Source organism: Pantherophis guttatus, chromosome 2 (assembly GCF_059756535.1).
Source record: "Pantherophis guttatus breed Tessera chromosome 2, ASM5975653v1, whole genome shotgun sequence".
Taxonomy (NCBI): domain Eukaryota; kingdom Metazoa; phylum Chordata; class Lepidosauria; order Squamata; family Colubridae; genus Pantherophis; species Pantherophis guttatus.
The window spans coordinates 159,049,926-159,064,212 of record NC_142064.1 but is presented as its reverse complement, the minus strand read 5'-3'; the positions used below and the strand labels follow the sequence as shown (position 1 = coordinate 159,064,212).

General features: G+C 39.5%; 1 protein-coding gene across 1 annotated transcript in view; it reads left to right on the top strand.

Moving 5' to 3' along the window:
* Positions 1-14,287, top strand: part of FASN (fatty acid synthase) — a 56,423-nt gene that overhangs the window by 21,231 nt on the left and 20,905 nt on the right. Inside the window, exons 13-20 of the mRNA XM_087887119.1 lie at positions 2,685-2,779; positions 3,301-3,435; positions 3,536-3,739; positions 11,876-11,991; positions 12,368-12,543; positions 12,849-13,040; positions 13,341-13,421; positions 13,523-13,708. Coding sequence (XP_087743245.1) covers positions 2,685-2,779; positions 3,301-3,435; positions 3,536-3,739; positions 11,876-11,991; positions 12,368-12,543; positions 12,849-13,040; positions 13,341-13,421; positions 13,523-13,708 — 1,185 coding nt within the window. The remainder of the gene's footprint in view (positions 1-2,684; positions 2,780-3,300; positions 3,436-3,535; positions 3,740-11,875; positions 11,992-12,367; positions 12,544-12,848; positions 13,041-13,340; positions 13,422-13,522; positions 13,709-14,287) is intronic.

Here is a 14,287-nt window from a genome sequence, read left to right as displayed (position 1 = left end):
ACTCCTAGTAATGGTTTGCTTTCTTTATTCCACTATGATCAAATGGCTGAGTATTACAGTGTATTCTGATACCACATAAAACTGGTGTTTCTTTTCTATTTCTACTTTGTCCATTTTGAGAGTGATCAAATAGCCCAATTTTTCATCCTGCTGCCTCTCTAGACATGTTGGATTATAATCTTGGTTACTATGCAGCACAGTTGTGATGGGAGTTTGGGGAAAGTTACAGCGTACTGAAGAAGCTTTTACAGAAACAATTGAAAATATGGGTAGACGTAAGGGAAAATCCAAAAAGGCTTTTTCCTTATGTTGTACTGATTTTTAAAGCTGCTTCTTAATCACCGATAGATCTGGACTTTTAAAAAGTCAACATTTTCCATCAATTTATACAAACTGTGCTTATTGCTCTTCAGTCACCAAAAGAAAAGGCTAACTTATTTCACCAGGCTATTATATTGGCTTTTTTTTTTTTTATTTGATTTATATGCCGTCCTTCTCCGGAGACTCAGGGCGGCTTACACTGCGTTAAGCAATAGCCTTCATACTTTTGTATATTTTATACAAAGTCAGCTTATTGCCCCCACAAACTGGGTCCTCAATTTACCTTCCTTAGAAAGGATGGAAGGCTGAGTCAACCTTGAGCCTGGGGAGATTCGAATTTACAGAAATTGCAGACAGCTGGTGTTAATCACAATTTGACTGTTTGCTGGCAACAACTGCTGCTATAAATACTGCTATTGCCAATTTAGTTTAAAAGAATTACAAAAGAGATTTTATGTATTATCCCATAATTTCACTGGAGTGTAGGCTGGAGAATTGGCTCTCTAATTATATGGAAACGAGCTTTGGCAAGTGTTAAACCTTAAACCTAGAGACAACAGCTCAGCCAAAAAAAGATGTGTGGGCATTTTGGGAAACAATGACTATTTCTAGAATATATTTTTTGAATTAAATATAATTTTCAAGTCCAATTTCTTAACTCAAGCACAGGGTACAGTGTCAGACTGTAAGAATCTCACAGGCCCAATATCTCTAATAGGTTTTGTAATGAAAGGTAGTTACCTAAATTCAACTCAGAAATAAACGTTTGTGGTCTTAACAAGATCTAGTTAATTGTGTATTAAGCAATAAAATGGGTTGGATTTAAGTAACTATCTTTCATTACAAAACCTATTAGAGATATTGGGCCTGTAAGATTCTTACAGTCTGACACTGTACCCTGTGCTTGAGTTAAGAAATTGGACTTGAAAATTATATTTAATTCAAAAAATATATTCTAGAAATAGTCATTGTTTCCCAAAATACCCACACATCTTTTTTTTGGTTGAGCTGTTGTCTCTAGTCAGCCAGGTTTGGCAACTTTATGAAACAATGGATACACCTGCAAAACTTGTTTCCAGAAGCAACTTGCCAGTGAGGTGTGTGTGCTTTACGGAATATAGTCCTTCTTTCAACCTTTCTTTGGATTATCAATACAGGATTCTTTGTCCTGTCACCCAAGTGCTATTTGAATTAATTGCTGTTAGTTGGGAGGGGGGGAGTGTTTCATCCTGGCATAGCTATTTCTAGTATTGCTTCCTTTTGTTCATAAACGCTGCAAGTTGTTCAGAATGATGTATTAGTGGGCAGCCATAGAAGTCAATAAATGAGTGAGCATTTCTACTTGAATGGCATATGTCTGATTAGATATTTCAGCATTTTGGACTTCAATTTTTTTAAAAATACTGTATCAGTCACTGGAATGAATTGAGGTTGTTGCTTTTGCTGGTTAATTGAACCAACAGTTGGCAGCTTCAATTAATTTTCTTAGGTTTAGTGGAATCCGAGCTTGCCAGTAAATGTCAAACCTTGTTGAATTCACATACAAAAAATTTAAAAGTTCAATTAACACAATATAGCATATGATTTAACACAATATAAAATATAAAAGCCCCAGTTTTGGACTAGAACTTGTAATAGGAGATAACTTTATGAATAAGTTGACAAGGCTCCATCATGCAAGATGGATGATAAGAATAGAGCATATAAATGACAGGGCATGTTTTAGATTGCACTGTTTAGAACAGTATGATCAGATGCCGTTTTAATTGGCAGCTTTGAGAAAGGTAGTCTAACGTATTTGATACCAAGGGAAAACTTTGTGGCTTATGTTTATTCAAAAGTTTGAGATCCCTGTTCTAGTTCCTAAGCTGTATGAACGCTTAAAATACTAATTTAGCTTGCTTTTCAGGTATCTAATCCATGGCTGTCAATATCACCAACTTTATGTAATTACAGCTGTAATTCAATGCACACCAGAATATAGTCCTTTTGAATAAATATTCACAGGAGAGCACTGTACATATAGCATAGTTTTATACTGTTTGATGGTAGAGAATACATGAGATTTTAAGCTACCCAGAGTCCCTTGGGAGTTGGGCGGCATAGAAATGCGATAAATTAAATTAAGTTAAATTAAATTAAATTAAATTAAATTAAATTAATAATATCTTCCGGAAAAACTAGATGAAGAAAAGGGCTTCATAATCCTTCCCACAAAGAGTGGTGTTCTACAAAGACACAGAAATAATTTTAGGGAAGAAATGTTTTTTAGCTCTAGTAATGTTAAGTTGCTGTTCCTATGAAAAATTTTCTGCTTATTCTTCATTTGATTGGATTTATCTAACGTAACCTGTCCTTTTCAGGTCTGACATGGGAGGAATGCAGGGAAAAGTGCCCTCCAGGAGTGGTACCTGCCTGTCATAATTCTGAAGACACTGTCACCATCTCAGGCCCTCAGGTAAAATAGTGTGAAGGATTACTTCAAATGTTGGCATTTAGGGTATTAGCTCCATGTTCTCAATACCGTCTCGGCTGGGTCAACTGGATGTGAAAGCTCAATGCTCTTCAGCTAATTAAACTTACTTGTATTTGTGAAAACTCTTAGCTTTAAGGGTTGCCAGCAGGCTGTGTGAATGCTAACCAAGGGTCACATTCAGGATGAGGATTATGGACTGCCTTGATTGCCTTCTGGATAGAACAGCAAGATAGATGAGAGTAAATAATATAGAATAGCATATGGGGAGATATAATATTATTTCAGTTTTTGTTTGGACAGTTCAGGAGAATGTGTAACAAACAACAGTATCAACTCCTGGAATACTTAATAGTTTGTTCAATATTAAATGTAGACCGATTACATTGGAGCAACATGTGGGATGTAATGGATGCCCTTCAGGCAGCAGGGCCCAAGTGCATAATGCAATTAACAATCAACTATTGGAGTAACTCTAAAGGGTTATTGTTTTGCTAATTTTTTAGGAGGCTGTAGCCAAATTTGTGACTAAGTTGAAATCAGAAGGTGTATTTGCGAAGGAAGTGCTGAGTGCTGGAGTTGCTTTCCACTCCTACTATATGGCTTCAATTGCACCAGTGTTGCTGAGTGCCCTGCAAAAGGTAATGCTCTGGAAGGATCCAGCACTGGGGAGGGTGGAGGGGTTCAGATCAAAAGAAGTGATCTCCAATGTTCGCATATCCTTTTATTTCCTCCTTTTAGGTTATCCTAAATCCAAAGCCTCGCTCATCCCGCTGGATCAGTACCTCTATCCCTGAAAGCCAATGGCAAAGTGAGCTGGCTCAGAATTCCTCCGCTGAGTATCATGTGAATAATCTTGTCAACCCAGTGCTTTTCCAGGAAGGTCTGAAGCATGTTCCAGATAATGCAGTGGTAGTGGAAATTGCTCCCCATGCTCTTCTACAGGTATTACTCTTGGGGACTACAATGAGTAAAAGTTAGTAAGAATACTGTGGGGCCAATCTTCCCAAAATTGGCATCTTCAGATGTGTTGTAGTTGAAAATTCCCAGAATTTCCTTCAGTCAAGGATCTCTTGAAACACCAACTTGTGGAAATCTGCTGGGTCCTCCTCACCAGTTCATACTTTCCTCTGTTTCTAAATATCATGTAGCTTTTCCGCACCAGTTTTAATTTGCTGCTCAGCATTCATAATATTTTCTGAAACCAAAAAGACAGAAGCCATTTCATTAATATCATTTGGGAGTAGAAAATGTAGCAGAAAATTAAATCATAGTCATTTTTCCACAAGGCTATTGAATATCTCCAAATACCTTGTTTTGTAATACTTAGTGTTATAGGGTTGTGATGTGGAGTTTGTAGCTCATAGTCACTTTGAAACGATGGTCATGCTGGTTTTGCTGCTCAGTGGTTTCTAGAAATAAAATCTCTAATCTCTAGGTTTCCCAACTATTCTCAGAAAATTGAGTTAGAGCAATTCATTTTTATAAGGAATAGAATTACAGCATCTAAAATCTTTGTTACAACTTAGACCAGTACAACTAGGATTATAAAAGCAATGGCAACAAGGATCCCATTTGCACAGGTTAGAGTTAAAATGTGAAAAGTGCAAGGCTTGTCTGTATATTCAACCATGGGCTAAACTAGAATGGAGTTACAAGAGTACATTGACTTCCTATTTAAACTGCCCAGGCAATTCTAAGAAGTTACAATTCGGAACATACCATGAAGTTTCAGGACACTCCCTGAATTATTTATTACTGTAATTATTTATGTGTTCAATTTTTATGGCTATCCACTCACCAGGGAACTATGACTCGAACAAAATAACCCTATTTATGCTGCTTTAAAAGCAAGTACATTGGCATTTATAGGTAGTCCTCAACTTACAGCATTTGTTTAGTGACCATTCAAAATCACAACACTACTGAAAAAAGTGACGATTTCCCCACTTATGACCGTTGCAGCATCCCCATGGTCACATGATCAGAATTCGGACTCTTGGAAACTGACATGTATTTATCATGTTTGCAGTGTCCTGGAATCGTGTGATCACTATTTGTAACCTTCCCAGCTGGTTTCTAACAGGCAGAGTCAATGGGGATTCACTTAATGATCACATCACTCACTTAACAACTGCAGTGATTCACTTAACAACTGTGGCAAAAATGTAAAATGCAGCAAAACTTATTTAACAACTTCCTTGCTTAGCAACGGAAATTTTGGGTCCACATGTAGTTGTAAATCAAGGACTACCTGAAGTGGGATTTACTCCTAGTTATTCATGTATAGGTTTACATCACTGAGAGACACAATTGCTTTTTTGTTTTGAAGGCACAGGAAGAATAGCTTCAGAGTTTTAAAATTCTGCTTACCTATGTGGTTTTGGTTTCTTGTTTGTTTGAGGGTTTTTTGTTTTGTTTGTTTTGAGTGAAAGTTAACAAATTTTGCCTTTGCTGCAAAATTTATCTTGTGTTTTTAAATGTCTTTGGAAGTTTATCCTGATTACTGGGAACAATTACCGAGTAATTTCAGGTGCTTTTATATTGGTGTGATACAAAACCAATGTCTATAAGGATGTTTGGTTGTCATTCTTCATAAAAAGAGGTCATTATAAATGGTCAATTTTAATTTTAGAAATAATATGTTGTAGCAAAATCTATCTTGTAAGGAAGGCATCACTCCCATAATAAGATAAACCCATTATAGAATGGAAATGCTTGGTGGTGCAGTGGTTAGAGTGCAGTACTGCAGGCAACTTCTGCTGACTGCCGGCTGCCTGCAATTTGGCAGATCGAATCTCACCAGGCTCAAGGTTGACTCAGCCTTCCAGCCTTCCAAGATCGGTAAAATGAGGGCCCAGATTGTTGGGGGCAATAGGCTGATTCTGTAACCCGCTTAGAGAGGGCTGTAAAGCACTGTGAAGTGGTGTATGTATGTATGTATATATACATATGTGTGTGTGTGTATGTGTGTATATATATATATATATATGAGAGAGAGAGAGAGAGAGATTTATTTCTATACCGCCCTTCTCCCGAAGGACTCAGGGTGGTGTACAGCCTATTAAAAACACAAAGACAGACATCAGTTAAAATTAATTAAAATTATTACATAGTTTTGGCTCAGATTTAAAACCCCAAAAATTTAAAACCCAATTTAAAAATCATTACATTGATAGCCCGGCTTGGCGGAACAGCAGGGTCTTGAGGGCACAGTGAAATACACAGAGGTCGGAGATCTTATGCATTTCCGGGGGCAGTTCATTCCACAGGGCAGGGGCTCCCACAGAGAAGGCCCTCCCCCTGGGTGTCGCCAGCCGACATAACTTGGCTGATGGCACCCTGAGGAGACCCTCTGTGAGAGCGAACTGGCCGGTGGGAGGCTGTTGGTGGCAGAAGTCGGTCTCAAAGATATCCGGGTCCTATGCCATGGAGCGCTTTAAAGATGGTGACCAACACCTTGAATTGCACCCGGAAGACCACTGGGAGCCAGTGCAGCTCGCGCAGGAGGGGTGTCACGTGGGCACAACGGGTTAGGAGGGGTGTCACGTGGGCACAACGGGTTGCACCCATAACCACCCGCGCGGCCGCATTCTGGACCAGCTGGAGCCTCCGAGTGCTCTTCAACGGGAGCCCCATGTAGAGAGCATTACAATAGTCCAGCCGGGAGCTGACAAGGGCGTGAGTGACCGTGCGCAAGGCGTCCCGGTCCACAAAGGGCTGCAACTGGCGAATCAGGCGAACCTGATAAAAAGCCCCCCTGGCCATAGCCGTCATATGCTCTTCTAAAGACAGCCGTGCGTCCAGGAGGACGCCCAGATTGCGAGCCCTCTCTGTGGGGGGCAGAGATTCACCCCCAATAGTCAGCGATGGCACCAGCTGACTATATCGGGACGCCGGAAGCCACAGCCACTCGGTCTTGGAAGGGTTGAGTCTGAGCCTATTTCTCCCCATCCAAACCCGCACGGCCTCCAGGCAGTGAGACATCATATCAAGGGCATCGTTGGGGTGGTCTGGGGTGGAGATGTACAGCTGAGTGTCATCAGCGTACTGATGGACTCTCACCCCAAAACCACGGATGATCTCACCCAGCAGCTTCACATAAATGTTGAACAGAAGGGGCGAGAGGACCGACCCTTGCGGCACTCCCCAAGCGAGGCGCCTTGAGGTCGACCTCTGCCTCCCTGCCAACACAAACTGCGAACGGTCAGAGAGGAAGGAGGAGAACCACCACAGAACGGTGCCCCCTATTCCTAACCCCCTCAACCGCCGCAGCATGATACCATGGTCGATGGTATCAAAAGCCGCTGAGAGATCTAATAGGACCAGGACAGAGTTTTTATACAAAGACTTTTTATACAAAGTCATCTGTGTAACAGTTGTCCCATAGAGTTTTCTAGGCTGCTTTAGTATGTTTTACTATGATGACTTCATTTATTATGTTTTGAGGCTATGAAGCTTGGAATTTGATTTCCAAAAAGTGCTTCAAGGGACATAAAAACATGAACTTGGTTCTTGTCTGCAGCACCATAAAACAATTGCATGTTTTCCTGGGAACATGTAACTGCTCTGAAATATTTTGTGGCACAGCCCTGCCTCCCCCTGTTTCAGAGTACAGATAGTCCTCGACTTACGACCGCAATTGAGCCCAAAATTTCTGTGGCTAACTGAAACATTTGTTAAGTGAGTTTCCCCCCATTTTATGACCTTTCTTGCCACAATTGTTAAGTGAACCACTGCAGTTGTTAATTTAGTAATGTGGTTATTTATTTTATTCGTTTTAGGAAATTTATATTGCTACCTATTCGCACACGGCGACTCAAGGCGGCTTACAGGAATATAAAAACCTCATATATAAAACAATAAAACTAATAAAAGAGAATAATCACCTAATAAATTAATAAAATAATATAATAACCCCCCACTCCAGCGACAACACGTCACACAAGCCATTTAATGGGCTCCATCCCACTCTGGATTCCCCAAGCCCACTGGCAGAACCAGGACTTCAGCGCCTTCCAGAAGAGTGTTAGAGTGGAGGCCATTCTAATCTCTGGGGGAATGATGTTCCAGAGAGAGGGAGCCACCACGGAGAAGGCCCTTCTTCTGGGTCCCACCAGGTGTGTCTCCCTAGAGGATGGGACCCACAACATTCCTTGTCTCCCTGCTCTAGTGGGTCAGGTAGATGTGACCAGCAAGAGACGGTCCCTCAGATAACCTAGTCCCAAGCCATGAAGGGCTTTAAAGGCGACAACCAGCACCTTGAATTGCACCCGGAAGCAAATTGGCAATCAATGCAGCTGCCGCAGGAGAGGTTGTTAAGTGAATCTGGTTTCCCCATTGACTTTGCTTGTCAGAAAGTTGCAGAAGGGGATCACATGACCCTGGGATTCTGCAAGCATCATAAATATGAACCTGTTGCCAAGCATCTGAATTTTGATCATGTGACTACAGAGATGCTGCAATGTTGTAAGTGTGAAAAACGGTCATGAGTCCCTCTTTTAGCACTGCTGTAACTTTGTGAGTTGAGGTCTACCTGTAGAAGGAAGAAGAGTGTTTCTGACTTTGTGAGAAGGACCTGACCAACAGGGAACAATGCAGGAACAGTTCCTGAACAGATATTGGTATAATTTTGTTGCCTCTCTGGAAGTCACAGGGAGATGGCAAATGCCGCAACTGTACCTCATGTGGTATAGCAGCAAGTTGGTTTCCTCACTGAGCATTGACACAGATTTGTAGTTGTATGACATTTTAGAGTTACAGGGTTTTATAAGCACTACTCCCAGCATTGCATCAAAAGTTATTTGTGTTGCTTTAGAAGAGCTGTGCTTTAATCCATTACCTCTTCCAGTGCTACTCCTGCCATTTTTTCAGGGGCCATTCTTAGAATCAAGGAGCAAGGAAAATAATTGTTTGTTTCCTGAACTTCAGATCCATCTATCAAGAGTTGACTGATAAGTAAGGAAAGCTCTAGAAAGCAAACTTTGAAAAACCTTCTTGATTAAAGTTCTCAAACATAACTAGTACAATCTCTTAATTGGACTAGTTATATTTGAGAACTTTAATTGTGAAGATTTTTTCAAGGCAGCATCCTATTATCTTCTTATATGGACCAGATTCAAATCAAATCTGCAGATGCCAAAAATGTTTGGCCAGAATATTACTTTCCAAATACTTAAAACCGCTTCCTATAGGGAAAGCTAATAAAGAGAGGAAATGAATATGAAAAACTTGAAAGTATCTGCATTGACTAGTTTAAGATAAAAATAGATGAAGGATTTTGTAGACTCATGCTGCTGATAATATTCAGCAATGAAATAAAATAAAAACTTACGTTAATCAAAAGGACAGAAAATTAGTGCTAAGAGCACTTGTTTAAACTAATGTTAGGGAACTATATTAAGAGCACTGAATAGGCCCTGGGCAAATCAGAACCCTTTGGCTGCTCCTGAAGAGTAATTTCTGTAAGCATCAGAGTCCCAGTGTAGATAATCCCCTTCATACTTTGGTTAGTGGATCAAAAGAATAAAGAAACAGCTGCTGTATTTTTAGTTGCTTGAGAAAATGCAGTGAACTGTTCATATAAACTGTAAGTAGAAACTCCCATATCCTATATGCACTGCTGGATAAATCATGATCAGAAGACTGTCAACTTATTTGTTCTGCCCATCTTGGCCTCTTTCATATGCATTGGAACCCCTGCACACAGGTTAATTACAATAAGGAAGGTTGAGACTGAAAAAGAAAGAGAAGAGGCCAGACCTGGTAAAGGCTGTGAGGCAAAGTACATTTACACCTTTGCAGGATTGAACATTTGATTCTTCAGGGCGAATAGATTTTCTTTCTCAAGAGAAAAAAGGTAAAAAGGACAAGTCATTTAAACATCCAAAGACAGAGAAAAGTCCAAAAAATGACTTGCTTCATGCAGTTAGACTGACGGAGAACCAGAAGGCAAGATGCAGGCCTCATCAGGAGGGAGGGAATGAAATAGCTTAGATGTGTGATGGCGAACCTATGGCACATGTGCCACAGATGGCACGCAGCGCCCTCTCTGTGGGCATGCAAGCCGTTGCTCCAATTTAGCTCTGCTGCACATGTGCGCATCTCCCGCCGGTCAGCAGATTGTCGGGGCTCTGCCGCGCACACACGGGGTACATGCAGGGGGCCGCGTACGTGTGCATGGGCGTGTGGGGGGCACATGCATGTGCGGGGCCCCACGCACATGCAGCACCCACGCACACTGCATTTGGGGGTTTGAAGATGTGTACGCGCATTTGCGCACGTGCGCACACTTTGGGCCCTCGATCTAGAAAACGTTAGCCATCACTGGCTAAGATAGTCGTGAAATATCGATCTAGGGAGAAGAATAATGCACAAGGTAAATGCAACACTGGTTTAGATTGTGCAATCTGAAAGTACAGTTGTGCAACAGATATTAAGCTTGGTTGTGAGTTTGGATCTACTTGGCAGTAAGCTTCTTTTCCAGTTTTTCCAGTCCAGTGTGCAAATTACAGTCTAGATGTATTATGTAAAACATAACCTGGAAAATGATGTAGCTATTCTAAAGGTGTTACTGGAAGTTTGGTTTCTGATGCTTGTTCTGAGTTTTTTCTTTAATCTTACTGCTGCTGACCCAAAGGTTCGTTTTCAAGAGGCAACTGGACTTTCTGGAAAGTCCAGTTGCCTCTTGAAAAAGCACTTTTGGGACAACCATGACCTGGATGACTGAGAATCTCCATTGACATTTACTGCTGCTGAGTTTATGTATTTGCTGTCTTTCCTGTCAAATACAGTGAATAAAAATTGGAGGTGGTCTTAGCCAATTTCACTTTTCCTCTGCAAGCCTTCTAAGCTATTCTGAGAATTAGATGTGCTCTTTAGATCAAAATCAAGGTCATTTCAAATCCAAGCTGTTCTATTTTATACAATTAATTTGCAATTGAGGGACCATCACCTTTTCTTAAGGTGGCCTTTTTGGGCATGTATTATTTTGCCACTCTGGGGCTCCCAGGCAAGACTTTTATTGTTCAGTGCCCATCCCTTACTTACGGAATTTTCATCAGGCTTCCTGGTGTCTTTCTTTTATCATCCTTACATATGTTTACTGCTTCTCCTGTCTGAGCTAGCAGCCCAGAGCCTCTTGATTGGCAGTGCTAAGATCTTGGCAATTTGCCTTGACAAATACTTCTGGTTTCTATGATAAAGTGAAGAGCAGAGGAGTTCTTGCATGGTATTTGAATCAGAGAGTGCAGAAACTGTATCTGGACGTTGTGCTATCTGATTGATTTGAAATAATATAATACTGGATTCTGGATTCTCCCGTTTTTTTTTTAAACATTGACATAAAATGATGACATTTTACTCACTTTTACCAAAAATTAAGCCCTATTTTATTTAAAAGGGCATTCTCCCAAGTAATATCCACTGCTGCTGAACCGAAAAATTTGGGGGGAAGAACAATAATGGGGAGGACAATAGGCTCAGGACCCAAACTAAACATGTGCTCAAAGACAGAAACTCTCAGAGCATGTTTATACTTTCTATGTCTTATCTTACATCTCTTCTGGTTGGGGGAAGTTGTAGCTCCAGTAAAAATGAATTAGAACTTGCAAATCTTACATTACTTTCTTCTAAAGTAAACTTCTTGTTAATCCTTCTGAGAAGCCCTGACTGGCTGTGTGTAGGAAGCTCATCAAAAGGCATTATTATTTTTTTACCATGCAGTTTGTAAACGTTGGCAGAACATAATGGATACAAGGAGTTTTTCTGTCAGGTCAACAATAGCATTGACAATCATTTCCCACCCTCCTTACACTGTACTTATACCTTACGACACAGGCAGCTTTTCCCAGCACTTATATAGTGGCAGAAAGAGCCATCTGTTTACTAAGTAAAATGAATGATTGTCTTAAAATTATTTTTGCTGTTCTCTTCAACTATTTTTTCTTCATGCCATGCCCTTGTTCCCCGGTCTCATAAAAACTTGCCTGACAGAAGTTGACAATCATAATTAATGAAATCTTTTGGAACTAGGAAATGTATAACTTTTTCTGATCATTTTTGTAATCTCTAACTAACTAGGCAATCCTGAAAAGATCGTTGAAACCAACCTGCACCATTTTACCTTTGATGAGGAGGGAACACAAGAACAATTTGGAATTTTTCCTGACAAATGTTGGAAAAATCCACTTGACAGGGTAAGGGAATGAGTGAAAGGTTAGCGGGGAATATAATGGCCCAAATTTCATAATTGGATTGAATTGAATAGTACTATTATTTGTTTTGCCCCAGCTACTTTATATGACTATCCAAGAAATAATTAAAGGTCTGAGGAAGAAACCTGTATTTCTAATTACGCTAAGATAATGGAAAAATGGATTGTTGCATTAAAAACATTCTGTATTATTTACATATAAATGCTACCATTAAAAATCAAAGTTTTGTTTGTGTTGCTGCAAGAGTATCAATAGAAGGAGTCATGAAAGAAAAGTAAAACTCATTTTCCAGGAGCTACTATTCTTGCCTCTGAGTGATGGGTACAATTTTCACAAATTTTTGTTTTTCTTATCGTAGAATAAATGTCCTGGCAAACAATCTGTTTCCACGCGTTCAATATCCTGTTCCAACCGGAACGCCACTTATTTCTCCTTATATTGCTTGGGACCACAGCCAGATCTGGGATGTCCCAAAACCTGGAGATTTTCCAACAGGGTCTGGAGGTTCTGGGGCAGCAACAGTCTACAATATTGGTATGTACTAGAAGTCAAATGGCTTCTTTGTTTGACCCCCACTCCAAAAAGAAAAAGAAATTTGAGTGGGATTTTAACAATCTCAAGGGAAAACATGTCCTAGTCTTTGTGTCACTTTAGTAGAAGAAGTAGATGGGAAGCAATAAGAATCAGAGAGCTGTTTTCTTTGAGACATCTCTGACACTGAAGCTAGTGTAAGAGAAAGTGGGCACAGATTGATTCTTGGTTATGGGTAAGAGATACCAAAGCCAGGTTCGTAAGAAAGTTCTAAAATTTCTATATTGTTTTTCTATTGTTGTTAACAGATGTGAATCCTGAATCCCCTGAGCATTACTTAGTGGGCCATTGCATAGATGGCAGAGTTCTCTATCCGGCAACTGGTTACTTGGTACTAGCCTGGCGCACTCTAGCACGCTCCCTGGGAACTACGATAGAAGAACTGCCTATCATGTTTGAAGATGTTACAATCCACCAGGCAACAATACTTCCCAAAAAAGGTGAGAGTAATAAAGATTGCTCCATCTTAAATATTGTCTGATCGAGCTGATTCCTTGAAATGTTCATTGATAGTGTCTGGGAGATCTTATTTTTTTAATCTGTTTATTTTTATATGAACAGAAATAAGATGAAAAATGGAAGATAAATTTTAAATGACTTATCAATGCAGTACATATTCCTTTATCTGGTAGCAGAGAAAGATATGTACCATAAATACAAATACTGTACCATTTCTGCTTTCTTTATTTTATTCATATATGATACTTGAATGTACTCATTAATTTCTGCCTTCCTTTTAGGCTTAACACAGTTGGAGGTGAGACTCATGCCTGCATCCCAGTGTTTTGAAGTATCTGGAAATGGAAATCTGGCTGTGAGTGGTAAGTAAATAGTATCAGTGAGTGTGTTAAAAAAAAAAGGAAATACTGACTCTGCCTGCTTATTGACTCTTTTTTTTTCTTCTATCTACTGGATATACCAGGAAAAATTTGCATTTTGGAAGAAACTGCTCTCAATAACTTTCGAAACCAACTTATTGATTTGAAAAACCAGCCAAATCCCTGCTCAGGAATTAGTTTATCAAAGGGGGACATTTACAAAGAGCTTCGCCTTCGTGGCTATGATTATGGGCCAACATTTCAAGGAGTCATGGAATCCAGCAGTAATGGTAACAACATATCTAAATAGAAATCAGCATTACTATTTTATTATGGTTGGTCCTACAATCAGCTAGATGTTTGGACTGGACTTGGCATTTTTGTTCACCTACTGAGTCCTTCCCAACAGGTAGATGTTGTTGTTTGATAGTGTTAAAGACATTCTTACGAGATGTAAGCTTTCCAAGTAAAGCTGCCTTTTGCAATTGACTTTATTATAATTCGTTTTCAAGATACTATCAATGTGGCTATTACTCCAACAGAATATCAAAATATTTAATTGGCTTCAACTTTAAAATTAATTTACAATATTAATAGCTTTTATTATATTCTATTATTTTGTAATTGCTTGAAAAATTTTTGAAAGGAAATAAGGACTGTATAATTTTAATTATTCTAATAAATAGAAAACTCTTCTAATCTGGTACTTTCAATGTGTTTGCTGACAGCTCCCATAATTATTGCATAACATGTCTGGAATTATGGGAAATGCAATCCAAAATATCAGCATTTTACTAGATTAGGAAATCTGACTGTGAGATGAATTGAATTTATAATCTAAGTACAGAAATACAAATATTTGCTTGGCA